This window comes from Panthera onca, chromosome C2, assembly GCF_046562875.1.
Source record: "Panthera onca isolate mPanOnc1 chromosome C2, mPanOnc1 haplotype 2, whole genome shotgun sequence".
Lineage (NCBI taxonomy): Eukaryota > Metazoa > Chordata > Mammalia > Carnivora > Felidae > Panthera > Panthera onca.
In genome coordinates this window covers 120,167,940-120,194,747 of record NC_138347.1, presented here as the reverse complement: position 1 = coordinate 120,194,747, position 26,808 = coordinate 120,167,940, and the positions used below count along the sequence as shown (strand labels likewise).

The following is a 26,808-nucleotide window of genomic DNA, read 5'->3' as shown; positions in this document are numbered from 1 at the left end:
ACATTTCCTTACCACATCTCTGGCTCTACCCTTGTAGAAACTGCATCCAGTAAAGGGTAGATGTGACATATGAGAAAGAATAAAGAACCCAGCCACACCTGTTCTCCAAAAGGTAGGCAACCTACCTTCAACAGGCTAGGGCAGATAGCATGAAGTATTAAATTAAGTTGAAAACTTGGGATATTACACAGGATTGGACATGTTCACTGCTGAATTGAGACTCCAACTGCAACTTAAATAGGTTTTTATCCAGCGGGTGGAAAAAAAATTTAACCTCACTGAATACTTTTAAAGGAGCATGGGAGACACTGGAATAGAATAGAGCCCAGAAATAAACCCATGATTATATGATCAATTAATCTATGACAAAGGAGATGGGGATATGCAATGGGGAAAATACAGTCTCTTCAACAAACAGTGCTGGGAAAACTGCACAGCAAGATGCAAAACAAGGAAATGGGACCACCTTCTTACATGATACACAAAAGTAAAGGATTTCTTTTAGGATTAAGGACCTAAACATGAGACCTGAAACCATAAAACTCCTAGAAGAAAACACAGGCAGCAATTTCTCTGACATCATCCATAGAAACATTTTTCTAGACATATCTCCTTGGGAAAGGGCAACAAAAGCAAAATTAAAGTATTGGGACTACATCAAAATAAAAAGCTTCTTCACAACAAAGGAAAAAAAAATCAATAAAACAAAAAGACAATCTACTGAATGGGAGAAGATACTGGCAAATGACATATCCAATAAGGGGCTGGCATCCCAAATATTTAAAGAACTTACACAACTCAACACAAAGACCACCAATAACTCTATTAAAAATGGGCAGAAGACATGAACAGACATTTCCCAAAGAAGACATACAGATGACCAATAAACACAGGAAAAGATGCTCAGTATCATTCATCATCAGGGAAATGCAAATCAAAACCGCAATGAGATATCACCTTATATCTGCCAGAATGGCTGAATCAAAAACACAAGAAACAAGTGTTGGTGAGGATGTGGAGAAAAATGAACCCTTGTGCACTGTGGGTAGGAAGGCAAATTGGTACATGCACTGTGGAAAACAGTATGGAAGTTCCTCAAAAAATTAAATGATCCAGTGACTCCACTATTGGGTATTTACCCAAGGAATACAAAAACACCGACTTGAAGATATATTCACCCCTATGCTTGTTGCAGCATTACTTACAATAGCCAAATTACGGAAACAATCCAAGTGTCCATTGATAGATGAATGAAGAACCCAAGGGTCCATCAATAGATGAATGGGTAGATACACAGTGGAATATTACTTAGCCGTAAAAAATAATGAGATTTTTGCCATTTGCAACAACATGGATGGATCTACAGGCAATAATGCTGAATAAAATACATCAGTCAGAGAAAGAGAAATATCATATGATTTCACTCATGTGGAATTTAAGAAACAAAACAAAGAAAAATGAGACAAACCAAAACCAAACAAACAACAAACAAACAAACAAACAAACAAACAAAAAACCACCAGATTCTTAACTATAGAGAAAAACTGATGGTTACCACAGGGGAGGTGGATAGAGAGATGGGTGAAATAAGTGGAGGGGATTAAGTGTACACTTACTGTGATGAGCCTTAAGTAATGTATGGAATTGATGAATCACTATATCGTACACCTGAAACTAATATATCAGTGTATGTTAGTTTTACTGGGAAATTTTTAAAAATTTTTAAAAATTAAAAAATTAAAAATAAAGAAGCAGTGGGAGAAAAAAGCCTTGCTTTATATACACATATACATTTGTATATATGTATTAAACATTGGGATCATTTTTTATGTACACTTTTCTACATCTTGCTTTACATAGTCAATAATGCCTCCTGGAAAACTCTCAAGTCAGCTGGAAGACCACTAATTTAACCTCTTTAATGGTGCATGATATGGTGTAGATGTTCTACGACCTTCCAATAATTTCCCTTGTTGATAGGATTCACTTTGCTCCTTATTGTTTTTTTTTTTTCTCTACTTAAAAAAGATGTTGCAATAAATATCTTTTGTCCATATATCCTTAGGAACCCAGTATTTTTACTTCTGTGGGACAGACTCCCAGAAGTCAGATTACTAGGCCAGAAGGAACTATATACTTTCCATTCTAATACTTTTTGCCAAATTGCTTCCCAAAGGTCTGTTAATGATTTAAACTTTCACTAGCAGTATATAGCAGTCTACTTTTTGCTGCCTCCCTGTCAGCAATGACTGTTATTTGGCATTACAATTGTTGCCAAACTGCTACAGGTAAAATGATATGCTGTTACTTTATTTTACATTTCTATGACTTCTGGTGAGTGCACAACTTTTCACATTTGAACCCCAAGTGAATTTGCTCTTCTATGAATCACTTCTTCATAGTCTTTGTCCATTTTTCTGTTATTTATTGCTAGATTGTCATTTTAAAGTGTATTTCTTTACACTTTAGGGAAATAGTAATATCTATCCTCTACATTTAAATGCTTTTCAGGGGCGCCTGGGTGGCTCAGTCGGTTAAGCGGCCGACTTCGGCTCAGGTCATGATCTCACGGTCCGTGAGTTCGAGCCCCGCTTCGGGCTCTGTGCTGACAGCTCAGAGCCTGGAGCCTGTTTCAGATTCTGTGTCTCCCTCTCTCTCTGACCCTCCCCCTGCTCATGCTCTGTCTCTCTCTGTCTCAAAAATAAATAAACGTTAAAAAAAAAATAAAAAAAAATGCTTTTCCCCCAAAATGTTGTCTATTTGTTGACTTTTTAATGGTATCTTTTGTTATTTAAATATGTTTTTATATAGTCAAATACGTCTATTCTTTATTTATAGATTCTGGGTTTCCATTCTTTGTTAAGAAGAATTTTCCTATTTATAATTGGCAAATAAAGATATACATATTTTCTTACAGTTCTTTTACTTCATTTTGTCATTTACATTTTAATTCTTCTAAGCATATTTTTATAAATGGTTAGATAATTCCAATTTTATTATCTTCTAAATGGCTAGCCAGTTAATTGTGCAAGTACCATTTGTTAAATAAATCATTCTTTCCCACTGGATTGAAATACCTGTTAGCTGAATATGTTTGTCAAATTCTCATTTATACTGAGATGTGTTTCTGGATCCTCTATTCTTTTCCACTGGTCTGTGTAATCCTAGGCCAATACCATATTGATCTGATTATAATAGTTTTGTAGTAGATTCTTATATCTGGTTAGGCAGTTCCCCTAATGCTATTATTTTAATTCATAAATATTAATATAATTTTATTCAGTTCATATTTTTAAAGTGTTATATTTTCATGAGTGTGGCATTCAATTTTTATTTAATTTAGAGACAAGTGGCATTTTTATTACATCATTCTTCTCATTCACATCGAGCTAACAGAGGCTACTGGCTTCCTCCCCTAAATCAAAGATAGAGAAAGTACACAGAGAAAAATGGAATTGAGATTAACAAATCACAATAATAATACCAAAAAAAGCCTGGAAATTGCCAGGGAGAAGTAAGGCTGTTTTGGATTGCTGGCTAGTAGAAGGAAGGTGAGGGAAGTGGAAAGGTGCAACTTTCAAAGGGCAGCTATTCACAGCAGTGCAAAGACAAATTAAAAAAAAAAAAAAAGTTTAAGATCCACCCTTTAGGCTCAACTTGCATTTCCATGAAGTAATTATTGCTCAGCTCCTTACCGCACAAGGCACACATAATTGGCTAGACACTAAGACAGGTGTTCAATGGGGGGGTGGTAATAACAGGGCATTACAAAAGATCTCCTGGGGTAAGAAGTTGATGAAACTGTGGCATTCTCTTTCCCTACAAATCCTGGGGCTGGTGGATTACCATTATAATTTCTCCCTAAAGGTCTTAATTAACCCTAACGTGAACAATTGGGTAATGCAGGTTTCTCAATCTTGGCACTACTGACATTTTGGGCCATATGATTATCTGCTGTGGAGGGCAGATTGGTCCATTCTCTTTAATTTATCTATTCAGTTCTTTACTTGGAAAATCATGAGTTTTATCTGCCCTTGACCTTCCTAAGATTTATTACCAGGTTTTTGTTCAAATTGTCTTCTGACAACTTCAGGAATTTATTCCATGTGTGTACGTTCTGTTTGTTCTGACTGATCTTCCTCTCTCAAGCTGCTGAAAAGTCATGTTGCATTTTTATGCTTCTCTGTTGGCTAATTGAGTATTATGTTAAGACTGTTTGTTGGGCTATCTTCCAGGATAGCAGTCCTGTAAGTACCATCAAGTAGACCAGTTGTATAGAAACGCTTCAGGCACTTGGAGGAGGCCACCCCCTTAACAGAGACACCAAGTTCAGTCAAGCAGGTCACCCTTTTCCATTACCAAAATCCACATATTCCTACAACTCATCTGATTTTAGCAAAATCAGATAATTGGACTCTATGTTTTTAGCAAAATCAGGTAGATTGGAGAGGGTAATAAAAGGCAAAGTAGCCAAGTTAAGGTCACCCCTTCCCTGGAAGCTACTGTTAACCTTCATGAATTTTTTAGTGACCATATGTTTACATTAGGACCAAGTGATTCATCTCTAAACCTTAGTTTACTCTTTTGTAAAATAAGGGTGTTAGATTAATTCCTAAAGTCTCTTTCTGCAAAAATATCCTACCATTTTATTATTTAAAATCACTCCTTATATCATCTGAAGAAATGTGTAGAAAATTGGATCCGTGGCTAAATAAGATGGCTATAAAAATTTTATAGGGGCACCTGGGTGGCTCAGTCGGTTAAGTGTCCAACTTTGGCTTAGGTCATGATTTTATGGTTCATGGGTTGGAGCCCTGCATTGGGCTCTGTGCTAATGGCTCAGAGCCTGGAGCCTGCTTCAGATTCTGTGTCTCCCTGTCTCTCTGATTCTTCCCCACTCACTCTCTCTCTCTCAAAAATAAACAAACATTAAAAATAAGTTAAAAATTTATGAGACAATTTGGAAAATTTACACACACACACACACACACACACACACACACACACTGGAATATTATTCAGCCATAAAAAAGAATGAAATCCTGCCATTTGTGAAAACATGGATGGACAGAGAGGTATTATGAAAAGTGAAGCAAGTCAGACAGAGAAACACAAAAACCATATGATTTCACTTATATGTGCAATCTCAAAAACAAGACAAATGAACAAAAAAGAAAAATGCAGAAACAGACCCACAAATACAGAGGAAAAACCAGTGGTTGCTAGAGGTGAGATGGTGAAGTGATGGGCAAAATGGGTGAAGGAAAGGGGGAGGTACAGGATTCCATGTGGAATGAATAAGTCATGGAGATGAAAGGTACACCATAGGGATATAGTCAATAGCACTGTAATAGCATTGAATGGTAACAGATGGTAGTTACACCTGTGGTGAGCATAGCATAATGTATAGAATTGTTGAATCACTATGTTGTACATCTAAAATGAATGTAACATTGTGTGTCAACTATACTTTAATAAAAAGAAAATTAGAGAAATTTGAATGTGGACTAGGTATTAGATGATACCAAAAGACTAAGGAAAATTTTGTAGGTTTGATAATGGCTTCATGGTTACATAAGAACAATGCCCATAACTGTAGAGATGTATATCAAAATACATGTGGATAAAATGACAAAACCTGAGATTTGCTTTCACATATTCCTATCTCCTGCCTATGAAGTTAAATATAAAGTATATTTGTGTTTTATAAAAGTAAAATTACTACATTACACATATTATGCTCCTAACTTTAACCAAGCAAGTCACAAATGAATTTAGTTGGTCAAGGGAGCGTTCTACTAACCAACTAGGTAGATGCATGGAAATCCATTACTATTACCAGGAAAATAGGCAAAAATGTGCATGTTGTACTTGCTGATGGTAAAATACCATCCTCATTTTAGTATATCATAAAAATAACAATATAATAATAATAATAATAATAATAATAATAATAATAAACATCTCATTTAATCCTCACAAATAACATTTAAAATAAGTCTTACTATCTTCATTTTATATATGGAGAAACTGAGGCTCAAATAGGTCCGACAGAATATGAATTTAAACACAGGCCTATCCCACTCCATGGACAATATTCTTAATCAATAGTCAATGACTGTTCTATTTATTCAGTAAATATTTACTATGCCCTGTGCAAACCTCAACAGGATTCTTGTATTTTGAGATCTGTAAATGCTTTCTTAAAGATCTGGTCATTAAATGTTATTTAACACTGATGATGATAAAGACAAAAAAATGGATCCTATTAAGTACTATATGTGTTTTGACTTGCTTAATTGGTGAATTAAACTAATAATTTACATTAACTAGATTTTTAAATTCTAAACTTAACGAAAAGAATTATAAACTGTATTTTCCCACATAGCTACACAGGTAGTTTCTATTTACTCCTTTGAGGTAAATATTTATTTCTCATATCCAGTCTTCCCAATTTAGGGCCATCAAATGTGTCAACATACTTTGAAACAGGGGTAACATAATATAAATGTCAAGTTTCTTGGAACTGTAATAATCTACATAAAACAAAACAATAATGGACATTAAAAAAACAGCTCAGAATGTCAGACTTTAGGAATATGTGATTTATGTTTCTACTAAGGAAAAAAAAACAAGTTGAGACATTTGACAGGAATTTATTTAATCTGTTTCTCTCAAGCCAGAGGTTGCAGTATTTATAGTTCTGAATGGCACATACATGATATGAAAATCATACAGAGCTTCATTCTTGTTTCTCTTTGCTTTGTTTCTGAAGTACGGATGAAACTAGTTTACAGGTTCTTATGTATTGAAGCATAAAAATAAGACTGGAAAAAGAGACTTTAGAAAAAAAAAATTCAGACATTAGTTCAAAATCATAGGAATAAAGTGCCTGTATTTCACCAAAATGCCATAATCTGTGCAGTGCACTGTATCTGCACTTAATTCTTCTACTTGATTTAAAATATTTCTGTGGTATTTTTATTAAGGATCATATTTTTATGTGGAGTCATAAAATGCTGAACTCATTGTAATAGAGACTAGAATGTTGGTGGCCAGGGGCTGGGAGTGGGGGCAATGGGGAGATGTTGGTTAAAGAATATCAACTTCCAACTATAAGATGAATAAGTTTAGAGCTCCACAATACAGAATATTAATACAGTTAACAAAACTATAATGTATACTTGAAAGTTGTTAAAAGAGTAGAACATGAATGTTACCACCACCACACACCCACCCACACGCACACACACACACACACAGAAAGGGAATTATATGTGGGGATAGAGATGTTGACTAACTTTATTGTGGTAATCATTTTGCGATATATATGATTATCAAATGATCACATTGTACACCTTAAATGTACATATGTTATATGTCAAAAATATCCCAATAAAGCTGGAAAAAAGGATTATATTTTTTGGTTTCACCACTTCCATATCTATATTGCTCTAAAATAGTGCTGCCCCACAAAAACATAACATAAACCACATATGTAATTTAAAATTTTCTAGTAACCACATTAAAAAAATAGAAATGGATAAAATTAATTTTGGTAGTACATTTTTATTTAACTAAATATTAAATGAATCTTGTAATTTCAAAATGTAATCAATATAAAAGTTATCAATGGGAGATTGTGCTTTTTTTCATATGTCTTTGAATCTAGGGTGTATTTTACACTTAGAGCCCATCAATTTGGTCTAGCCACATTTAAGGTAGCAATATGCGGCTTGTAGCCCTTATAATGGACAGAGCAATTCTTGAGTAAGCCCTGTCTGAAGTTATGTAAATCAGGACAACCTGAAATAATTTTCTTGGAAAAAAACAGGACAAGTATATGAGTAAGAATTATTTTCTAGTTTTAAATACTGGACTAATACTTCTGGAGTTCAAAATAGTACAGCTGTATTTGAGTCTCAATGCAGCTGCATTATATAAAATGAAGACATTTTATTCCAAATAGGAAACAGAGAAATTGATGAAGTGAGAAAATGCACAGCCCAAATGCACTTGAATGAGTGGCTTCCTGCAGACCTTGAAAGAAATGTCAGTCCTGTAAATACCAGGATGAGTTTCTGGCATCTTCTGAGTGATTAATACTTAATGTAATGGGCTGAATTTTTCCTTTTCCTAAAGAAAGCTCCTATTGTGGACATCTTCCAACCTAAACAGTAACAATAACAACAACAACAAGGACCTACACTATTATAAGTGCTTCTGCAAGTCTACAATCTATGGCCTGGTGCTTTCTGGAAAATTTTAAGCTACTGACCAACTGGTGAACAGGGAGAAAGAAATATTGGCTGTAATACTGGACAAGAATAAAGACACATATTTTTGTGTTAGTTGAATATATCCTTTTTGGAGGACAGAAACCAATATTGCCACTCAGGTGGAAGTTTAGCTATGTGCTGGGAGTTCCACCCTTATCTTAAGTCACTGTCCCTCTTGTGGTCATGAGACTCCTTATCTCTGAGAGTGATCTGGAAAGCCAGATCAACTGCTTCACATTCCATATTTAAGAAGAGATCCTCTTTCAAGCTCCACACTGTGCTCTAGCAGTTTCTTTTACAAATATATTAATTCATTAATTTAATAAGTATAAATTAAAAACTACATACTAAAACGGAAAATGGGGGAAACCAGAAAAAAAATCCTTCCTCATAGGGGACAAAAAACATAAGGAAATAAATAGTAGATTAATAGTGATTAGTGCTATACAAGAATGTAAGGCAAGGAAGGGGGTTGATGAGCATCATGATTTGTGGGAAATTTTGTGGCAGGGGAGATGGGGTTCAATTTTTGATAGGATGATTAGGGAAGGTCTCATTGAGGTGATATTTGAGCAAAGACCAGAAGAAGGCAAGGAGGGAGAAACAACAAATGCAAATGTGCTGAGGCAGTAACAATACTGATGTGTTCAGGAACAGCACATGGGTACACTGGGACTCCCAAGTGTCTTTATGCACCTTAAAGACCTCTCTATCTCACTCACTCCATGTAAAGGGACATTTCATACTTATTAATAAAAATCTACTATACTAAATAGTCAAATTTACTAAACTGGGACCCAAGTCAATGATGAATGAGACAGGAGGATAGTATGAGGTCAGAGAGTTCCCTTACGGGCTTTGGACATTTGTAAATTGAGGGATATTAACTAAAGCATCTATTTCCAGTTGTTGTCATATTGTCTTTCCAGTTGTTGTCATTTATCTTTCCTCTCTTCCATCTCCCTACTTTTCCTTATCTAAACACACCTGAAGACAAGCTGGCTGATTGATCAAGTCCTCTAAGTATGTCTCTCCTCCCCTATCCTGCCATTTACCATACATGATCTCTTTGGGGGCTCTGTCTTTAATCATCCACTTTCTGTTAAGTGTTGCTGCTGACCTTTACATCATCAGCAGGATCTTAGTGAGAAAAAGAGGAAATTAAATTAAACAATAGTCAAATTGTCTTAACTGGAGGTAAACTGAAAATTGGCCAAGGAGAGTCAGAAACATTCAGGAGGAATTAGATTTAAGTCTAAATATGTATCTATAAAGAAAAATATGAATAGTTAATAACACCTGCCTAAGATATAACTAAGGCTAAATGGAAAAGAATTAATTTAAAGAAGGCCAAGAAGAGCCAAACCTGGAGAGCATAGGTTCTTTTTCATAAATTAGGGAGTCACAATAATTTAGGCAATAAATGAATAATTGTAAGGTAAGATTAACTAGGTGTTTTAAGGTTGTTGAAGATCTTAAATTGCACCAATTTGGCAGAGTAGGTTCAGTGTGTTTTAATATAACAATTAGTTCCCAGTAAAGGAAGAAAGCTTAAGTATTCCTTTTCACATGTGGATCTCTACTATGTAAGATCTCTAACATGTGCTGAATCAGGGTTTGAGTCCAAGAATGTCTAGGTGGGGGGACTTTGGGTTGACTTTTAACTTTCTTTAAAACAAAAGCGTGTTTAAAAATGAAAACCAATCTTACAGAAATAAGAAACAGGGAATGTTAAAGCTGCAAAGAATTCTAGTTGAAACTTTTCATTTTACAGATGGAAAGTCAGTTTCTTCATCTGTAAAATGAAAGGTTTAGGAGAAATGAGATTGAATATCTTCCACATCCAAGAATGCATAAAATCTAGAAAGGCTAAATGGTGCCCAAAGTTGCACAGCTGGTCTGTGCCAGACTTGGAAAGTAGATTTGGTTCCCGGGATTCTCTTTATGGCTGTGAGTCAATTCTGTATTTTATTTATTTATTTATGTTTTTAAAAAAAATTTTTTCTTTTTTGATAGAGACAGAGCATGAGTGGGGGAGGGGCAGAGAGAGAGGGAGACACAGAATCCGAAGCTGCCTCCAGGCTCTGAGCTTTCAGCACAGAGTCTGACGCGGGGCTCAAACTCACAAACCGCGAGATCATGACCTGAGCTGAAGTTGGACGCTTAACCGACTGGACACCATCCAGGCACCCCCAATTCTGTATTTTAAAAAGTTTAGTCAGCCCAACTGTTTGACACAATGCAGATAAATATCCATCTTACCAAGTTGGTTTATTTTTCTATTTCAGTCAGTTTTCCTGTGTCCTGGGATATCACCAGCCACAGAAGGAGCAAAGGTTTAACACAACACAATTGTGCTTGGAGCTGGCTGAATCACTCAACAGAATGCAACAAACTTGGCCTTTAGTGTTGGGACCAGGGAACAATGGATGCACTGCTTTTAAGCATGCAGATTTGTGCAAAAATGACATGAAATGGGACCTGACTGTTAAAAGCAAAATGTCCATATATAGACAAAAGAGAACAGCCCTAAGTAGCTAGAAATCACTGATGGGTTGAAAATATTTCATCCTGAGTTCATGCTTCCCATGGCTACCAAGGAACTCCTCCATTTCCTTGGGGCTGTGAGAGTATAGCATGAAATCTTCCAGCAATGACTAGTGGCTAGGTCATCTTCAACCATGGAGGTGGAGCAGTCTGTCCCTATACACTGCTCTGGCGCTCTGGTGCTGTAATCTACACCGAGAGTTCCTAATCTGAGACCTCCTTTTATTTCATCTTCTTCCAGGAAGTAAGTCAATATCATGGATTAAAAAATTATTTTTTCCTACCTCATACCATAAACAAAATAAAGCAGGTAAAAAAGTTGGAAAAATATTCGTACCTTATATTATAGACAAAGGTTAATATCCCTAATACATTAAGGGTTCTAAAACTTGAAAAATAAAGACTAACAACCCTACTGGAAAAAAAAATCTTATAAACAGATCATTTTCAGGAAAAAGATACAGATGTCCCTTAAACATATGAACAAATTTTAAACCTTACTCATAATAAAAGAAGTACTAAGTCAAACCAGAGGGAGACAAAAATCTTTACCTACTATAAGTAAATAACCAAAACTGTGACAGAATTCTGCATTGACAAAGTGGTGAAGAATACATACTGTCATATGTATCTGGTGTGAATGGAAAATAGTGCAAACTTTATGGAGAGGAATTTGGCATCTAAGAAAATTACAAATGCATTTACCTTTTAACCGGTTTCTAAAACCTATGCCAAAGAAACACTAGCAAAAAGCGACAGGGTATTTATTTTAATATTATTAGTTGCAACACCATTCATAATTGCAAAGGACAAGAAAAAACTAAATGTCCACAAATAGACAATGGGTTGAATCATCTGTGGAGTACTCTGCAGTTATAAAAGAGAAAGAGATCTTTACATTTTGCAATGGAGGACTCACCAAAACATTGTTAAAGAAGAGTAAGGTGAAGAACCATGTGTATAGTAGCATATAGTAGAGTATGTGTATATTTGTGTATTTACTTAGATTAAAAATAGAAGGATAAATGAAAAACTAACCAAAATGGTTGGAAAATTAAGGTAGAGGGGACAGGGATAGAAACTAGATGTCTCTTCTTTGTTCCCATGGTTTTCATTTTGGAATTCTCTAGCTATTTAATCTAATTTCATAACGAAATTATAAAAGTTTTTAACTAAAATAAAACAAATGAACAGTATTGCATATTCACAATATACAATCTACAGAGGAATTATTTCAAGGCTCTTAAAACAGTAATTTTTAACTGTTCATCACTACTGAGATACTCAAAAGTTAAAAAAGAACCACAGTGAAATCTTAAGCAGTTTTCAATAATCATATTTTTAATAATGTATACTAAAATTTTGAAAATATTTATTTTAAGGAAATAAATTATATTAATGTAATAATAAGAAAAAGTAGGCAGAAGAAAAATAAAAATAAAAATTCAAGGTGGTTAATTAAAATTTCTGTAATCCTAAATTTGGGCTGAAAATATTAATACAAGTTTGTGATATTGTTTCTCCTTTAAAACAAATACAAATATTTAGAAACAATGACCAATCCAGTAGCAATGAAACCCCCTAGTGCCCAAAATTTTGGTCTATAAATAAATTTCCCTCTTTTCTTTTTTAAATTTTTTTAACTGTTTACTTATTTTTGAGAGAGAGAGAGACAGAACATGGGCAGGGAAGGGGCAGAGAGAAATGGAGACACAGAATTCAAAGTAGGCTCCAGGCTCTGAGCTGTCAGAATAAAGCCCAATGTGGGGCTCAAACTCATGAACTGTGAGACTGTGACCTGAGCCGAAGCCGGACAGGTGCCCCAGTAAATTTCTCTCTTATAAAGAACCAAGGCTTCTTGGGGAAATGGCTGGTTCCAAGTCAGGGTACAAGAAACACACAAACTAAGGTTGGAACATCTAGTCCTACTCAAAGACAGGAAACCTATGTAAGACCATTGGGGTCATGACAAAAGGATATAGGAGAAACTTGAAGAAGCAACCAGTTGTCAAGTAGGAGTATTCTGAACGTCAAAGAGAATGACAGCAATAGATAAAAACACATCAACCATATTAAAATCCATGTGTTGATATAATACTTTAAAAAAGAAAAATCTCTGTGGTCATATGTGGAGGATGCTAAGGAAACAAGTTATTATTTTGAAAATTAGTAAATAAAGGAAAAGAACAAATCATTTATCCTGCTTCCTTGTTCAAATGATATCATGGGGTACTACATAGTTGACCTGGAAAGCTGCTTATTTATAAGAGAGTACCAGCTAATAAATACAAAAGGTAGGATACAATTAGCATACCACCAGTTTGTAACCCCTAATTAATATTGGACTAATTAAGCAGTAACCATCAATGGATACTAAAGGCATTAGCCAAAATGGGGAATGCTAAAAGGTAATGCTTCTCAAATCTTAATGTGCATATGAATCACTTTAGGATACTGTTGAATTCTAGAATCCAATTCAGTAGATCTGAGGTTGAGCCTGAGGTTCTGCATTTGTAATAAGCAAACATATGGTGCCAATACCACTGGTCAGATGGCTATTCTCAAAAAAGACAAAACAGCCCCTGACATTCAGGAGCTGGCCTACTATTATTATCATTGGGGCTTTGGTGTTCTCCTGCGGAACGTAAAGAATTTCACAGAACAACATCAGACAAGGTCACTCTGTGACCACAATGAATCAAGACAAAAACAGAAATATTGCAGAACAGAGCCACCTGGGTGGCTCAGTTGGTTGAGCATCCAACTCTTGATTTTGGGTCAGACCATGATCCCAGGGTCGTTAGATCAAGCCTGTGGTGGGCTCCATGCTGAGCTTAAGATTCTCTCTTTCTCGGGGCGCCTGGGTGGCGCAGTCGGTTAAGCGTCCGACTTCAGCCAGGTCACGATCTCGCGGTCCGTGAGTTCGAGCCCCGTGTCAGGCTCTGGGCTGATGGCTCGGAGCCTGGAGCCTGTTTCCGATTCTGTGTCTCCCTCTCTCTCTGCCCCTCCCCGTTCATGCTCTGTCTCTCTCTGTCCCAAAAATAAATAAAAAAAAAAAAAAAAAAAAAAAAATTTAAAAAAAAAAAAAGATTCTCTCTTTCTCTCTCTCTCTCTCTCTCTCTCTCCCTCTGCTCCTCTCCCCCACTCATATATGTGCATTCTCTCTCTAAAACAAAACCCCAAAACAAAAGTAAATGAATAAATAAAACAAAACAATCCGACGACAACAAAACAATAATTTATAATCATGTCTCAACAGAAATAATGAACACTCTCCAAACTAAAAAACTGACCAAACATCTTCCTATCTTAGCTATTCTAAGTGACCACTACTTCTTTACCAATTTTAACTTTAGGCTCAATCCAGTCTTTCCTGATTTTAGATAAGACTTATTAAAATGCCCTCTTGCTTCCTGACAGCATCTTATCCAGAGCAAAGCTCCAATTCCTTAAGCCCTCCCTCAAGTCACCAAACATATTACGCCTGAGCCTATAACAAGTCTTTTCTAATACCCACTGAGAGGTCCCATGTTTCCTCTGGTGTGAATTTTCTCTCATTATAACATGTAATAAACACATCTTTTTAGCTACAGGTGTGTTCTGGTGGGTTTTGTTGGAATAGCTGTACAACAGTGTGATGAGTCAAGTTGACAGCTGAGTCACTATCACTACGTGATATTTTGCTATAGAAACTCGCAACACCACCTACAAAGTAATCTTGCCAAAAAAGATGAACGTGAATCTCATTAAGCCTCTAGATTTAACCATCAGATTTACAAGAAATATGTGCTATAGAGGTATATTTTAAGGAGCCATATTCAATCCAACCACAAGACAAATTGCCTATTTTCCCCCCAACAAATAACTGATGAAAATAAAAGATGGAAGAAGAACATACAAATTAAAAGAGACTCGATACTCAACGCTAATCACTTGTAACATGTAGCCCTTATTTGGCCCTAATTTGTATAAACTATTACACAAACTAATAATGATAATTACAAAAAAGCAATTGGGGATATTTGAAGAGAGACTAGCTCTTTGATAAAATTAAAAAATAATTATAGGGGCACCTGTGTGCCTCAGTCGGTTGAGTGTCTGACTTTGGCTCAGGTCATGATCTCATGGTCTGTGAGTTCGAGCCCTGCTTCGGGCTCTGTGCTGACAGCTCAGAGCCTGGAGCCTGCTTCAGATTCTGTGTCTCCCTCTCTCTCTGCCCCTCCCCCACTCATGCTTTGTCTCTGTCTCTGTCTCTCTCTCTCTCTCTCTCTGTCAAAAATAAATAGTAAAATAATATTTTTAAAAAAGAATAATTATAAATATTTTTAGGTTTCATAATGACAATACCATTACAAATATTTACAAATAAATGATACAGTATCTGAGGTTTGCTTTAACATAATCCAGTCATTATGAGAGGGAGTGTAGGGGGGGTGTAGACAAAAATATTGACCATATTTGGTAACTGCTGAAGGGTATATGACAGTTCTTTTTATTATTCTCCCTACTCTTAATATGTTTGAAAAGTTCCATAGTAAACAATTTTTTTGAAAATATTTTTTACTTTTAAATTCAATAGGTCATTTTTGAAAGAAGACAAGTTGGAGAAAAAAATAACTCCTATAGCTCAAAATGGCTATATATCTTAGAAAAATAAGCTATAATGAATTTTAAATTCTGAAATTCCTACTACTGAAATTGCTTTCAGATCCATTTTTTGAAAGCTATTAGAATATTCGCCCGTTTCTTTTCTTTCTTTTTCTTCTTTTTTTTTTTTTTAAATGACTTACAGATATGTCAACTACAATTTAAAAGGAATAGGAATTATTATGATGTAGACTTGGGTGAAGGACTTTAGAGAAACATTTAATATAAATGTTTGATTCATAAACGAAAACACACACACACACACAACATACGATTTGAGCAATTACCTGGATCTGTAGCAGACATCAGTGAACCAAAAAACAAACAGTCGGTGAAATGGAAGTCTCCATTTTTCAACTGGCCAGCATATACCATAGCTCTCACAAAGCCATACATAATTAACCTGTTGAAGAGAAAAATAAGATCTTCAAACATCAAGCTGAATCCTGTGCAAACCCACGCTATCATTGCTAACCTTCTAATGTGCTTCCTGAATAAACATCATTCACAAATTACTACCATTCTGCCAATTCATGGTCATGCTAGCTCTCAGTACATTGCTGAGATTTCTTGACTATGAAAGACACTTTTACCAAATATCCCCACTCATTCACCTGGCAAAAGGTAACAATATTTTCTAGTATATTTCAATGAAAATAAATAAATCTCAAGATTATAAAAAATAATCTGTCAAATATGTCATAGCAAATTATGCCCACAAATACAGCAGCTGGATTAACATCTGCACATGGATTGCTTTTCAGTTTTCATTGTTTTATGTGGTAGGGGTGTCTGAAAAGTGTTCAAATTTCAAGTCTGTCACTGGAATGAGAAGGATATTGGTCACACACAGCACACTCAGTCCAGCCAGTTACTCTATAATATATGGGTCTCTACTAGTGCTAGTGTCAGGACACTTCCACACTGGGTAGAAAAATCACTGTTATGTTGGAGCTCTTGTAACCTCAATACACTGTTGAGAAATGAATCCTGAAAGGTTTATGTTTTGATCTTCCAAGGATAGTCATTCTTTTCATGAGATTATAAAAGGTTTATAAGTTTACCAAACCCATACCATGGAACAGAGATTGTCTATATTGGTCATCAATTGCCACCCCATAATTTTTAAATTGTATTTAATTACTTAACTGACTGATTTTTTCCAACATCATACTAGAGGAAATACAGAGATTGGTGAACTGGGCCACAGTAAAATCACAGTAAGTGACTCTGAGAGTCCTTAGAAACTATATACCCTTACACTAACAGATGGATGTTTAAATATTCACATGCATTGAAAGTTAATTTCTTGAAAATGTTCTAAGGTTGTGAGCATGGCTAAAAAGCCTAGAAATCAGATATCAGAAATTATGTTAATGAGAATGCAGATCTTTCAAAATATTTTAAGAAAAAAATTCTTCATTAGAAAATATTTCAGACACATCTGCATTTGAATCCAGTTTCAACCACTCACTAGCTGTATGGTTTTAGGACATTAATAAAACTTTCTGAGCCTTAATATCCTTACTAATGAATTTGTGGTAACAATAATAGTTGGCCCATAGAATTGTTTTAAGAATTACCTGAGATAATATACATTTGGTTTCTGGCACAGAGCAAATTCCCAATGAGGTTATTATTACTGCCAATAATATTTATCAAAATATATAATATTTACTTACTATTTCTATTTTTTCACATGCTTTAACTAATTTAATCCACACATTAGTCCTATAAGGAAGGTACGTACTATTTGCATTTTACAGATAAGAAAACTGAACACAGTATCATCAGGTAACTTGCTCAAAGTGACACAGGAATTAAGTTTTGCAACCTAGAAGCGAACTGTGTGGAATTGGCTCCTGAGTCTATAATAATATTGGTTAAATGAACAGATATATATTTTACTTTATATATTATCCCATATAATATATTCACAATTACCCTATTAGGTGGTTGTTCTAGGTTGTATGAAGGCACAACAATGGAATATCCCTAAGAACTTGAAAATAAGTTGAACTAGTAAGACAACTCATAATGGGTTTGAACAGAGAAGGCCAATATTACTGTGAAGAGTGTGGACTGCAGTAGGGAAGGCTGAAGGCATTAACATATCTGAGACAGGCTATGTCATGGGACATAGCAATGGTTGCTGGAAAGAAGCAAATCCAAGAGGTCTCAATCATGGCAGCTTACTCACACTTATGCTGGGAAGGGTATTCTGCCAGTTACTAGGGCATGCAGTCTCTTAACATATAGGGTAGCTTCATTCAGTTTGTTTGTTTAATAGACATTTATTATTTAACCCCTACTATGTGTCAGGTTTCATGCTAGGTGCTTAAGATACATCAGTGAATGAAACAAATATCCCTGCCCTTATGAAGCATACATTTTAGCAGGATAGACAGTAATAAAAAAATAATAATAAATTCAAATTATATTTGTTAATTATATCACTCTCTGAATTGGAATCTACAAGTGTGATCAACCTGGGACATTCTAGACAGTTACAACATTCATGGGAATGCTCTTCAATAGTCATCCCTTCAACCTCTTCTGGTGTTCACCCAACTTCACCACCCTTTCTCATTGGAGCTATACTTCAAATATTGAGCATCAAAAGGCTCTAGAATACTGTAAACTTCATGACCTGTGACTATATTTCTAAATCCTGTGCCCATTAGTTAATTTTACAGGTTGGAAATCTAGGTTTAGAATTAAAATAACTTGTCTCATATTGCATAGAAGCCATTAGATTAGGTAAAATAAAAAATATATGCTACACAGACTTGGCAATATTACATAGAAACTAGAAGCCTCATATACTATTGATTGAAATGAATAAAAGTCTTAACTAAAGTATTAATTTTTTATATTCTATAGCTTATTAAATTGTTTCCTACAAATTTATGCCCAAATTAATCAAATATATACCAAAGGTGTATATTCAGATTATTTCAGATTTCTGTTATTTGTAAGAGTAAAAACTTCAAAGCATCCTAACTGTCCAGTCACTAATTACAAAACACATATATTTGAGTTAACATGCGAATGATAATACTATGTACAAGACTAAATATTGACATATAAAAGTAAATTGATAAAGTAAATTATAAAGTGGTAATAAATAATGTCTAATTTTATAAAAATTGAACATACTTAGGCATACATATAAACAAAAAAAGACCAGAATTATATAGACTAGAATGTTAATAGTAGTTATATAATGGAATTAAATGTGACTACTTTTCTTTTTGCTTTTCTGTATTCTTCCAGTTCTTTTAAAAAATAGTAATAATAGGGGAGCCTGGGTGGCGCAGTCGGTTAAGCCTCCGACTTCAGCCAGGTCACGATCTCGCGGTCCGTGAGTTCGAGCCCCGCGTCAGGCTCTGGGCCGATGGCTCGGAGCCTGGAGCCTGTTTCCGATTCTGTGTCTCCCTATCTCTCTGCCCCTCCCCCGTTCATGCTCTGTCTCTCTCTGTCCCAAAAATAAATAAAAAAAAAAAAAAACGTTGAAAAAAAAAAAATAGTAATAATAAAAATAAATAGCAACAGGGGCGCCTGGGTGGCTCAGTCGGTTAGGTGTCTGACTTCGGCTCAGGTCATGATCTCTCAGTCCGTGAGTTTGAGCCCCGCGTCGGGCTCTGGGCTGACAGCTCAGAGCCTGGAGCCTGTTTCAGATTCTGTGTCTCCCTATCTCTCTGGCCCTCCCCCATTCATGCTCTGTCTCTCTCTGTCTCAAAAATAAATAAACGTTAAAAAAAATTTTAAAAAAATAGCAACATACATTAGTGAGTGCTATTATGTAACATAATAGACATTCATTTGTCATTTAATCCTTAAAATTTTATGAATTAGGTGCTGTGGTTATTCTTTTTTACAAATGGGAAAATTAGGTCAGAGAAGTTAAAAAGCTTGCCTAAGTTCACAGAAGTTAGCTCTCGAGAGACCTGGATTTGAACCCAGGCAGTTGGATGCCAAAGCCTACATCCTTAGCTACCATCTTTATAAAGCTTTTGAATTGCTTTGAAATCAGGAGAGACACACATAACTGTTCACACACCCACCCTCCCCACCTCCACACACACCCTTACACACATGATTCGTTTATTTACTCCAAATCAATTCTGAGACATAAAGTAACTATAATTCTAATAGCTTACTTGAGATAACACCAAAAAAGGAGAGAAATAAAGTCCAGTTCAGTACAAGCTCGATACTAATAACAATGGTCATCATTGCTGGTAATTATAACAATCCAATAACTAGTGTGCATATACTATTGCCACACCCTCCTTTATAAATGGGAGCTATTGTCATTGTTGCTACATTATTATTAATAAAAAGTAGTTACAACTATATTAATTGGGAAGCTAAAAAAAAAATGAAACCATTAGCAACCACCATGTTCTCACAGGATGTTGTATTCTATCAGCACTTCACAGGAAGTATTTCAGATGGTTCAGGATACAGGAGAGATGTGGTTTGATGGGAAGAGAGAATCTGTTAAAGTCCAATGCATACAGTGCTGTGAAGATGGGAGACCTGAGTAAGATGTTCCCCAGGGGTCAATCTGTGGTTAGTGACAGCCTGGGTTACAGGGATGGGCAGAAGCAGAAGTGCTTCATAAAAACCAGAAATGTTGATAATTTGATTTTAACAAATAATCCACTTAGCGCTACTATTCTTTGAAATGCAAAGTGCTTGTGCTATGAAGGATACAATGGTAGAAGTCCATAATCTGCTCTCAAAGAGTACAGTATTACAGGATGGCAGCCATGTCACTGATACTCATAGAAAGCATTGGGCAAAAGAAAATTTGGGGAAATGCCCAGCATAATACCCCACACACTCACTTTATTATTTATGACGTGTGTATTGGTTTAAAATTTCATAAGCCTATTTTATACTATTAAATTTCCACACCTATAGATGTGTGAAAACGTTTCAAAACAAAAAGTTCCAGAAGGCTCAATTGCTGTGATGACTTATAACTGGAAGTTTGTACCTTTTAATCATCTCCACTCACTTCTTCCACCCCCGACTCCCTGCTCCTGGCAACCACCAATCTGCTGTTTCTATGAAGAGAATGAATAATTTCTTAATGCTAGGCTACATGGGGTTGGGAGGATATTCTAGCCAAATTCATTTATTCATTCACCCATGCATTCATTAATTTGCTCATTGACTCATTCATAAAACAAAAAAATTATCCAAAGATATAATTCCTCCTCTGAGGGAGCTTACATTTTATTAGAAGAGCCAGACATTTAATAGCTAATTTATAATTATTTTATTAGTATTGTGCCTAAGTCTTATGGGAAGAAGTATAGTTTGCACATGTGCACATTTCTGTAGCTGTGGAACATAACAGGGGGACGTTGTTTTATGGAAGAGATCACAGGTTCAACTTTAGAAATGTTGAAATTAAGCAGCCAGTGAGACTGGTACACAGGTTTGGATCTCAACAAGGGATTGGCTCAGGACACAGATTTGAGAGCAGACACAGTGTGGTGTATGTTACTGCAGCCGTGGGTGTGCATGAAAGTCCAAAGAGAACATAAAGTGGAAGAGGTATACGATGGATGTGTGGGTCCAGCCTTTGAAGATGAGATAGAGACAATGAAGCAGCCAGCAGAGGACAAGGATAAGTCAGAGATGTGAATGGAAATCTAGTAGAGTGTCATAGGAGTCAAGAGAAGAAAGTGTTTCAAGAAGAGCATTGATAAATAGGGTTGAATGCTGCCAACGGGACCATTTATTTAGTGTCATTAGGAGTGTGGAAGCTCATGGGAGATTTGAATGGGTTGAAAAGCCTATGGAAAATGAGCAATTAAGACAGGCAACATACTCCACTCTTCTGAGAAGTTTGACTACAAGTGAAGCCAGGTCTGTCTCCAGACAGAGAAGGGGTTTGCAGTGAGACTTGATCATAAACAGGTGAGGAAGAAGTTGTGAAGAAGCTCACATCTCATGGTGGCTCACAAACAGGGGACACAAAACAGCAATTCTGCTTTGTCAAGATTATTGGCATGAGGTGATGAGCCTGACTTTGGGTGGAATTATATGGGCTTTAGAGAGTCTGTAGGACGGTAGGCTCCTATAGGTGTCAAACAGATGATTCTCCTCTTCTGTCACTGTTTTGTCATTTTACCAAGTCCTATGAGAAATGCAAAGATAAGCCAGACATTATTTCCATCCTCAGGAAAAAGACACAGGTCACCTGCATAAGCAGAGCACAGAGTTCCTGGAAGAGATGCAGATCAAGTGCATTGAGTTCATAGAGGAGAAGAAGCTGTCTTTACTTGGGGACTCAGGATAGGCTTTGAGAGGAAAGTAGCATATCTGCTGAACCTGAAATATACATTCAAGTAACGAAACTACCAGCAGTGTTTCATCAATATGTGGGATGCCCCGACTACTTATTTTTTTCCCCAGAATGCAAAACATTTACCACTGAAGGTGGTTTGTTCTTTAATCAGTACAGAATGCAATGTGCAAACAAATGAAGCCCTTCCTTTGGAAATCCAGGGAACCATCTGCCATCTGTCACTCACTGTAGAAAAGAGTGGAAAAGGCCTGTCCTGACTAAGCTGTGACTCCACCTCTGGTTTTCACTTTAGAATTCAGTACAGGCTGCTCTGCTTCAAGAAGCCCTTGAAACCTGCAGCTCTGTTGTAACTGAAGCAGGTACTCAGATCTCACAGTGCTATATGGCCCCTTTGGCCCATTCCACTTTCCCCACCAATCTCAAGACTTTGTTCCTTCTGTTTCATTGAAGGTTGGGGAGAAGAAGAAATGAAAAAGTAACTTCAGTGGCTTGTGGGCATATTAAAAGTGCCTGCCCTTAATCCCTTCTTCTCTCAAAGGGTTGGAAGGAGACAGGTTTTAGAGGAAGAGGAAGCCTGCATTCAATTTTTCTGTGCCTAAGTGGAAAGAGGAAGCTGGTTAGGTAATGGGATGGTGGTTGAGGGAAGGAGAGCAATGAGGGGAGGGCTCATTGTCAGGAGCACAAGTGTGTGTATTGAGGTTGGGAAATTCTATACTTAGGACATCTGGCCACTCAAAAATTTTGTTTACAACAGCCATCACCAGAACAACCACACTCCTACAGTTTTTTTTCCTACCTCTGGCCTCTATTCTCTTCTTAGCTGCCACACACCCCATGAAAACTTGACTTTTCTCAAGTCACCTATTTGCCATTGAATAGTGGGCTCTCTGGCCCCGAGATTTTAATAAGACTTTGGTAGGAATACAAAGTGGAGAAGGAAAGAGGGAACAAATATCTGAATACTTGTTGAGTACCTACTCTATGCCAGGCCCCATGTTAGTGCATTTTATATATTTTTCAACACACACACACACACACACACACACACACACACACACACACCAGCTAGGCAGCCATCATGATTCTTACTTTATAAACAAGAAAACCCAACAAGTAATAGAAGTGAAATTTAAATACCAGTTCCTTTCTACTTTTTACTATTGGATACTAAGTAGAAAATTTAAGATATATTTGCCTTGGCTTCACAAATTTAACAAGTTAGTTACTATATATTCTTTGTTCCTGATAGAATGCCTTTGACATAATATTATATTGGGAGTAGCTCTTTAAGAGTTAGGAGTGGCCCAGGAGACCTTCCTTTTAGGCATTTAGTCAGGCTGTAAAAGGGTATGGAAAGCATGTGCTTTCCGTGATTTTTCCTTTAAGCCAGTTCTATATCTGGCTCCCTGTGAGCCTGAAGTGGCCACCACATTTTTTCAAGAATGGAAAGACTGCAGAGAAGAGGTTGTGATGAACTACACCGCTCTTTAACCATGGCTAAGGATATTGGATCTTGGGTCCCTTGAAGCAAAATCAAGTGAGTTCATTTCCCAAATTCTCCACTGTCCATCTGCCTGTCAACTTGCCACCTTACTGGGCCTTTCCTGGAGGATTCACTCACCCATGAATTTTTGTGACAATTTTCTGCTCCCATAGCAACTTATACAATTGCCTGCAGAGAATCAATTCCCCCTTCTGTAAAGTACTTCAAGATTCACAGAAGAAGTGTGATATAAATCCCAAACTTGAATGTGGAATGGGCATAAATTGCAATGTTGACCTGTACTAACAGGTAGAAATCTACTGAAAGATGAACGAAACACAGGTGAGAGCTTAACTGTGCATCCTGATTGTGTATCTACTCATATCTACTATCTGGGAGTATGCTGGCTCATTCAGGGGTGAAAGGGGATCACTTTTGAGAAAATCTGAAAGGAGCAATGAGGACTGTGCAGAACTTAGCCACACTTACTCAATGACAGCCTGCACCAGCAATCTGGGATATGTAGCAGAATTCTCTGAGTGACTTGAGTTCCTCACTTCTCTCTACTCCCAGGTTATCCAGCCTTCTTTCAGAAAACCATGATTAGTGCCCCCTGGATATAATCACTGCTCTCTTTCCTCTATTCTTCTATCAACTTGTATCCACTGTTCCTCTGGTGTGATTTACCAGGCTCTCTCCTTTATTTCATTAAGGTCGTAAATTCTAGCCATGCATTCTTTGTGTGTCCACCTTACCTGAATAATTTGAAGAGAACACATCCAGGCTGTTCTGCCTTTTTCCCTCTCTGTTCCAAGCTCCATTCTACACACACATTACCCAGCCTTGCTAGATCCCAAAAGTTACAAGGATGAATCAGATGTGGCTTCTGCCCTCTAGGAGCTCACAGCTCAGGAGGAGGAATAAGTCATGTGTATAAATGGCTGGACTACTATGTGAAAAACTGCAGATTCAGTAAGAAAGCTAAAGGTACAGTGAAATGGATTTCAAAAGAGGAAGGGAGAAGATGGTCTGGGGGAAGAAGGTATTGGAGATAAATATTTCTTGAAAGGCAGATGGAGTCAGACCTGAGTTGTGGTAGAAGAAAGAGGGATAGTCACCACAGGAAAAGGTAACATGGGCCAACAAAACAAGTAGTAACACACGAGGTATTCACAGTGAAGGTTGGATAATTCAATGTGATGAATTCTTCCACTATGTATTGTTATATGGTCTAATTCAATGGTTCTCAAATTTTGCTACCTATCAGAATTACATAGAAAGCTTTGAAAATCATGATGCCCAGGATATATCCCAACCAAGTATATCAGAATCTCTGTGGATGGAACCCATGCATCCATATTTTTAAAAGTTCTTCCATTGTTCTGATAAGTAGCTAGGATGGAGAACAAGTATTCTAAATCACTACATCTTGTCTCTAATGTCCAGACCAATCATCTGGGGATCAGCAGGTCTGCAGTAGGATCTGGGATTCTGCATTTTTAATGAGCTCCTAGATGGAGTCAATGCTGCTGGTCCCAGGCCATGCTTTGAGTAGGCAGCTCTAAATGAGAACCCTGTTAACTAAGTAAAATATCTCAGCCATCTCTGTGCATTCTGGCTCTGATGGTAAACTCCTTAATATGGCAGCACTTTGAATTAATCAATAGAGTTTGTCTGAGATGCAGTTAGATTACAGGTCCACATACAGAAAGCACATAATACCTACTGCTTGGTGGCTTGGTATCCCTGTTATGTATGGATGAAAGACAAGGATTACTGGATAGCATGTGAGGATTCAAGGGGCTATTAGTTCTCGGCTCCAATTTGGAACTCCTTGTAGAAGAAAATGAAAATGGGATGGGGGCCAGAGAGTGAAAGGATGTCTTACCCACTAAAATGTAAAATTTAACAGACCTTTATTATGCCTGTGATCTGTAGCTCCACAGAGACTTTTTTCCCTAGGTACAGAGATCCACCTTTCCCTGCCACAGGGAAAGTGCCATGATTGTTTTGGTCTCATCTGAGGCTGGTAACTGCAAAGTCCTACCAAGTTTTCAAAAGTGGTGAAGGGAATACTCAACCTTTTCTTTTTAAATATTTTTTAAAAATTCTAGCATAAATTGCATATTTGTTATGAGCAGTTATTTTGCTGGTTATATAAAACAACAGGTTTCTTTGCTTTGGGATGAACTATATCAACTCAGAAGTTCTGACTGGCAGTACAAAGGTGTGTATATACACACGTACATACATATAATTTTTATTAATAACAAGAAGCTTGCACAAAATATTTCAAAGTATAAAACTCATCCAGTCTGAAGTAGCAAGAGAGGCGCTTGTTGCCTTGCACATGTGGGCTCTTGGCCACTACTTTTCACTTGAAAGACACAAGTACAATTGTTCCCTCATTTGCTCTCACCTTTCCTGAAAGGTGGATAAAATCAAGGTCCATTATTCTCCTTTCACAGATGAAGAACTGCCCCAAGGACCTTAGAGGCCTACCTACCACCTTATAGCCTTTGCTCTGTTGTTTTTCCTCAAGTGTGAAACTGAAACGCTGGTTGGAATCAGTTGTTTAAATCAGGGGGAAGAAAACTAAAAAATTATTTAACACAGAATACCTATTTAAAAATCTAGAAACCAAGGGGCACCTGGGTGGCTTAGTTGGTTAAGTGACCAACTTTTTGATTTTGGTGCAGGTCATGACCTCATTGTTTGTGAGCTTGAGTCCCACGTCAAGCTCTGAACTGACAGAATAGAGCCTGCTTGGGATTCTCTCTCTCTCTCTCTCTCTCTCTCTCTCTCTCTCACCCTTCCCACCTCAAAATAAATATATAAAATTGAAAAAAAAGTCATTAAAAAATACGCAAACCATGATCCATCCAAGTTAATGACTTGGTAAAAATTATATTGAACTTGGCTGGTAGCAAGACAGGACTGGAATGCTAATTTTCTTCTAAAGAGATTTTGCCAAAACTGGTAATTTTCACAGATTCTCTGCTGCCTGGAATTTTAGCAAAGGGAATAAAACTTGTGATTTGAATGTAACTTGCTAATCTATAATTCCCAGAAAATTTCCCATCCCTTTTCATATTCCTTAAAGCATGTTTATGTTCTTCAATTCTACCATTTGGAACCCTAAAGCCAATGGCTGGTTGTAATAAAATGTAAATAACAAGAAAATGCAACTCTCTGGATTCTTCCCCATTCAGATCAATTTTCCAGCAAGTAGAAAGCTCATAAATAATGCAGATGTTTAAAACATATTTAGCTCAAATTAAGATGTTACACTATTTACTGTTTGATGACTTTAAGATATATTATCATTATTGATGACAAGATAGAATGAAGAACTTATCTTCTGAGTGATGAAAATCAAATATTAATTCCTTGCTCTGATTCTTCTTTTTCAATCATTTCAATACATTTTCAATAACTTTTTGATCTAGAATGGAAATCTAAAATGGCCTGTTTTGCTTATGATGCATGTAAGACAATTTATTACTTGAAATTCCTTTGTA

The 26,808-nt window shown here is 36.5% G+C and overlaps 1 protein-coding gene across 3 annotated transcripts in view; it reads right to left on the bottom strand.

The window, feature by feature from the left end:
• Positions 1-26,808, bottom strand: part of SLC9A9 (solute carrier family 9 member A9) — a 581,314-nt gene that overhangs the window by 379,833 nt on the left and 174,673 nt on the right. For all 3 annotated transcript variants that reach the window (XM_078432268.2, XM_078432267.2, XM_078432269.2), the window contains one exon: positions 15,761-15,876. In XM_078432268.2, the coding sequence (XP_078288394.1) occupies positions 15,761-15,876 (116 nt within the window). The remainder of the gene's footprint in view (positions 1-15,760; positions 15,877-26,808) is intronic.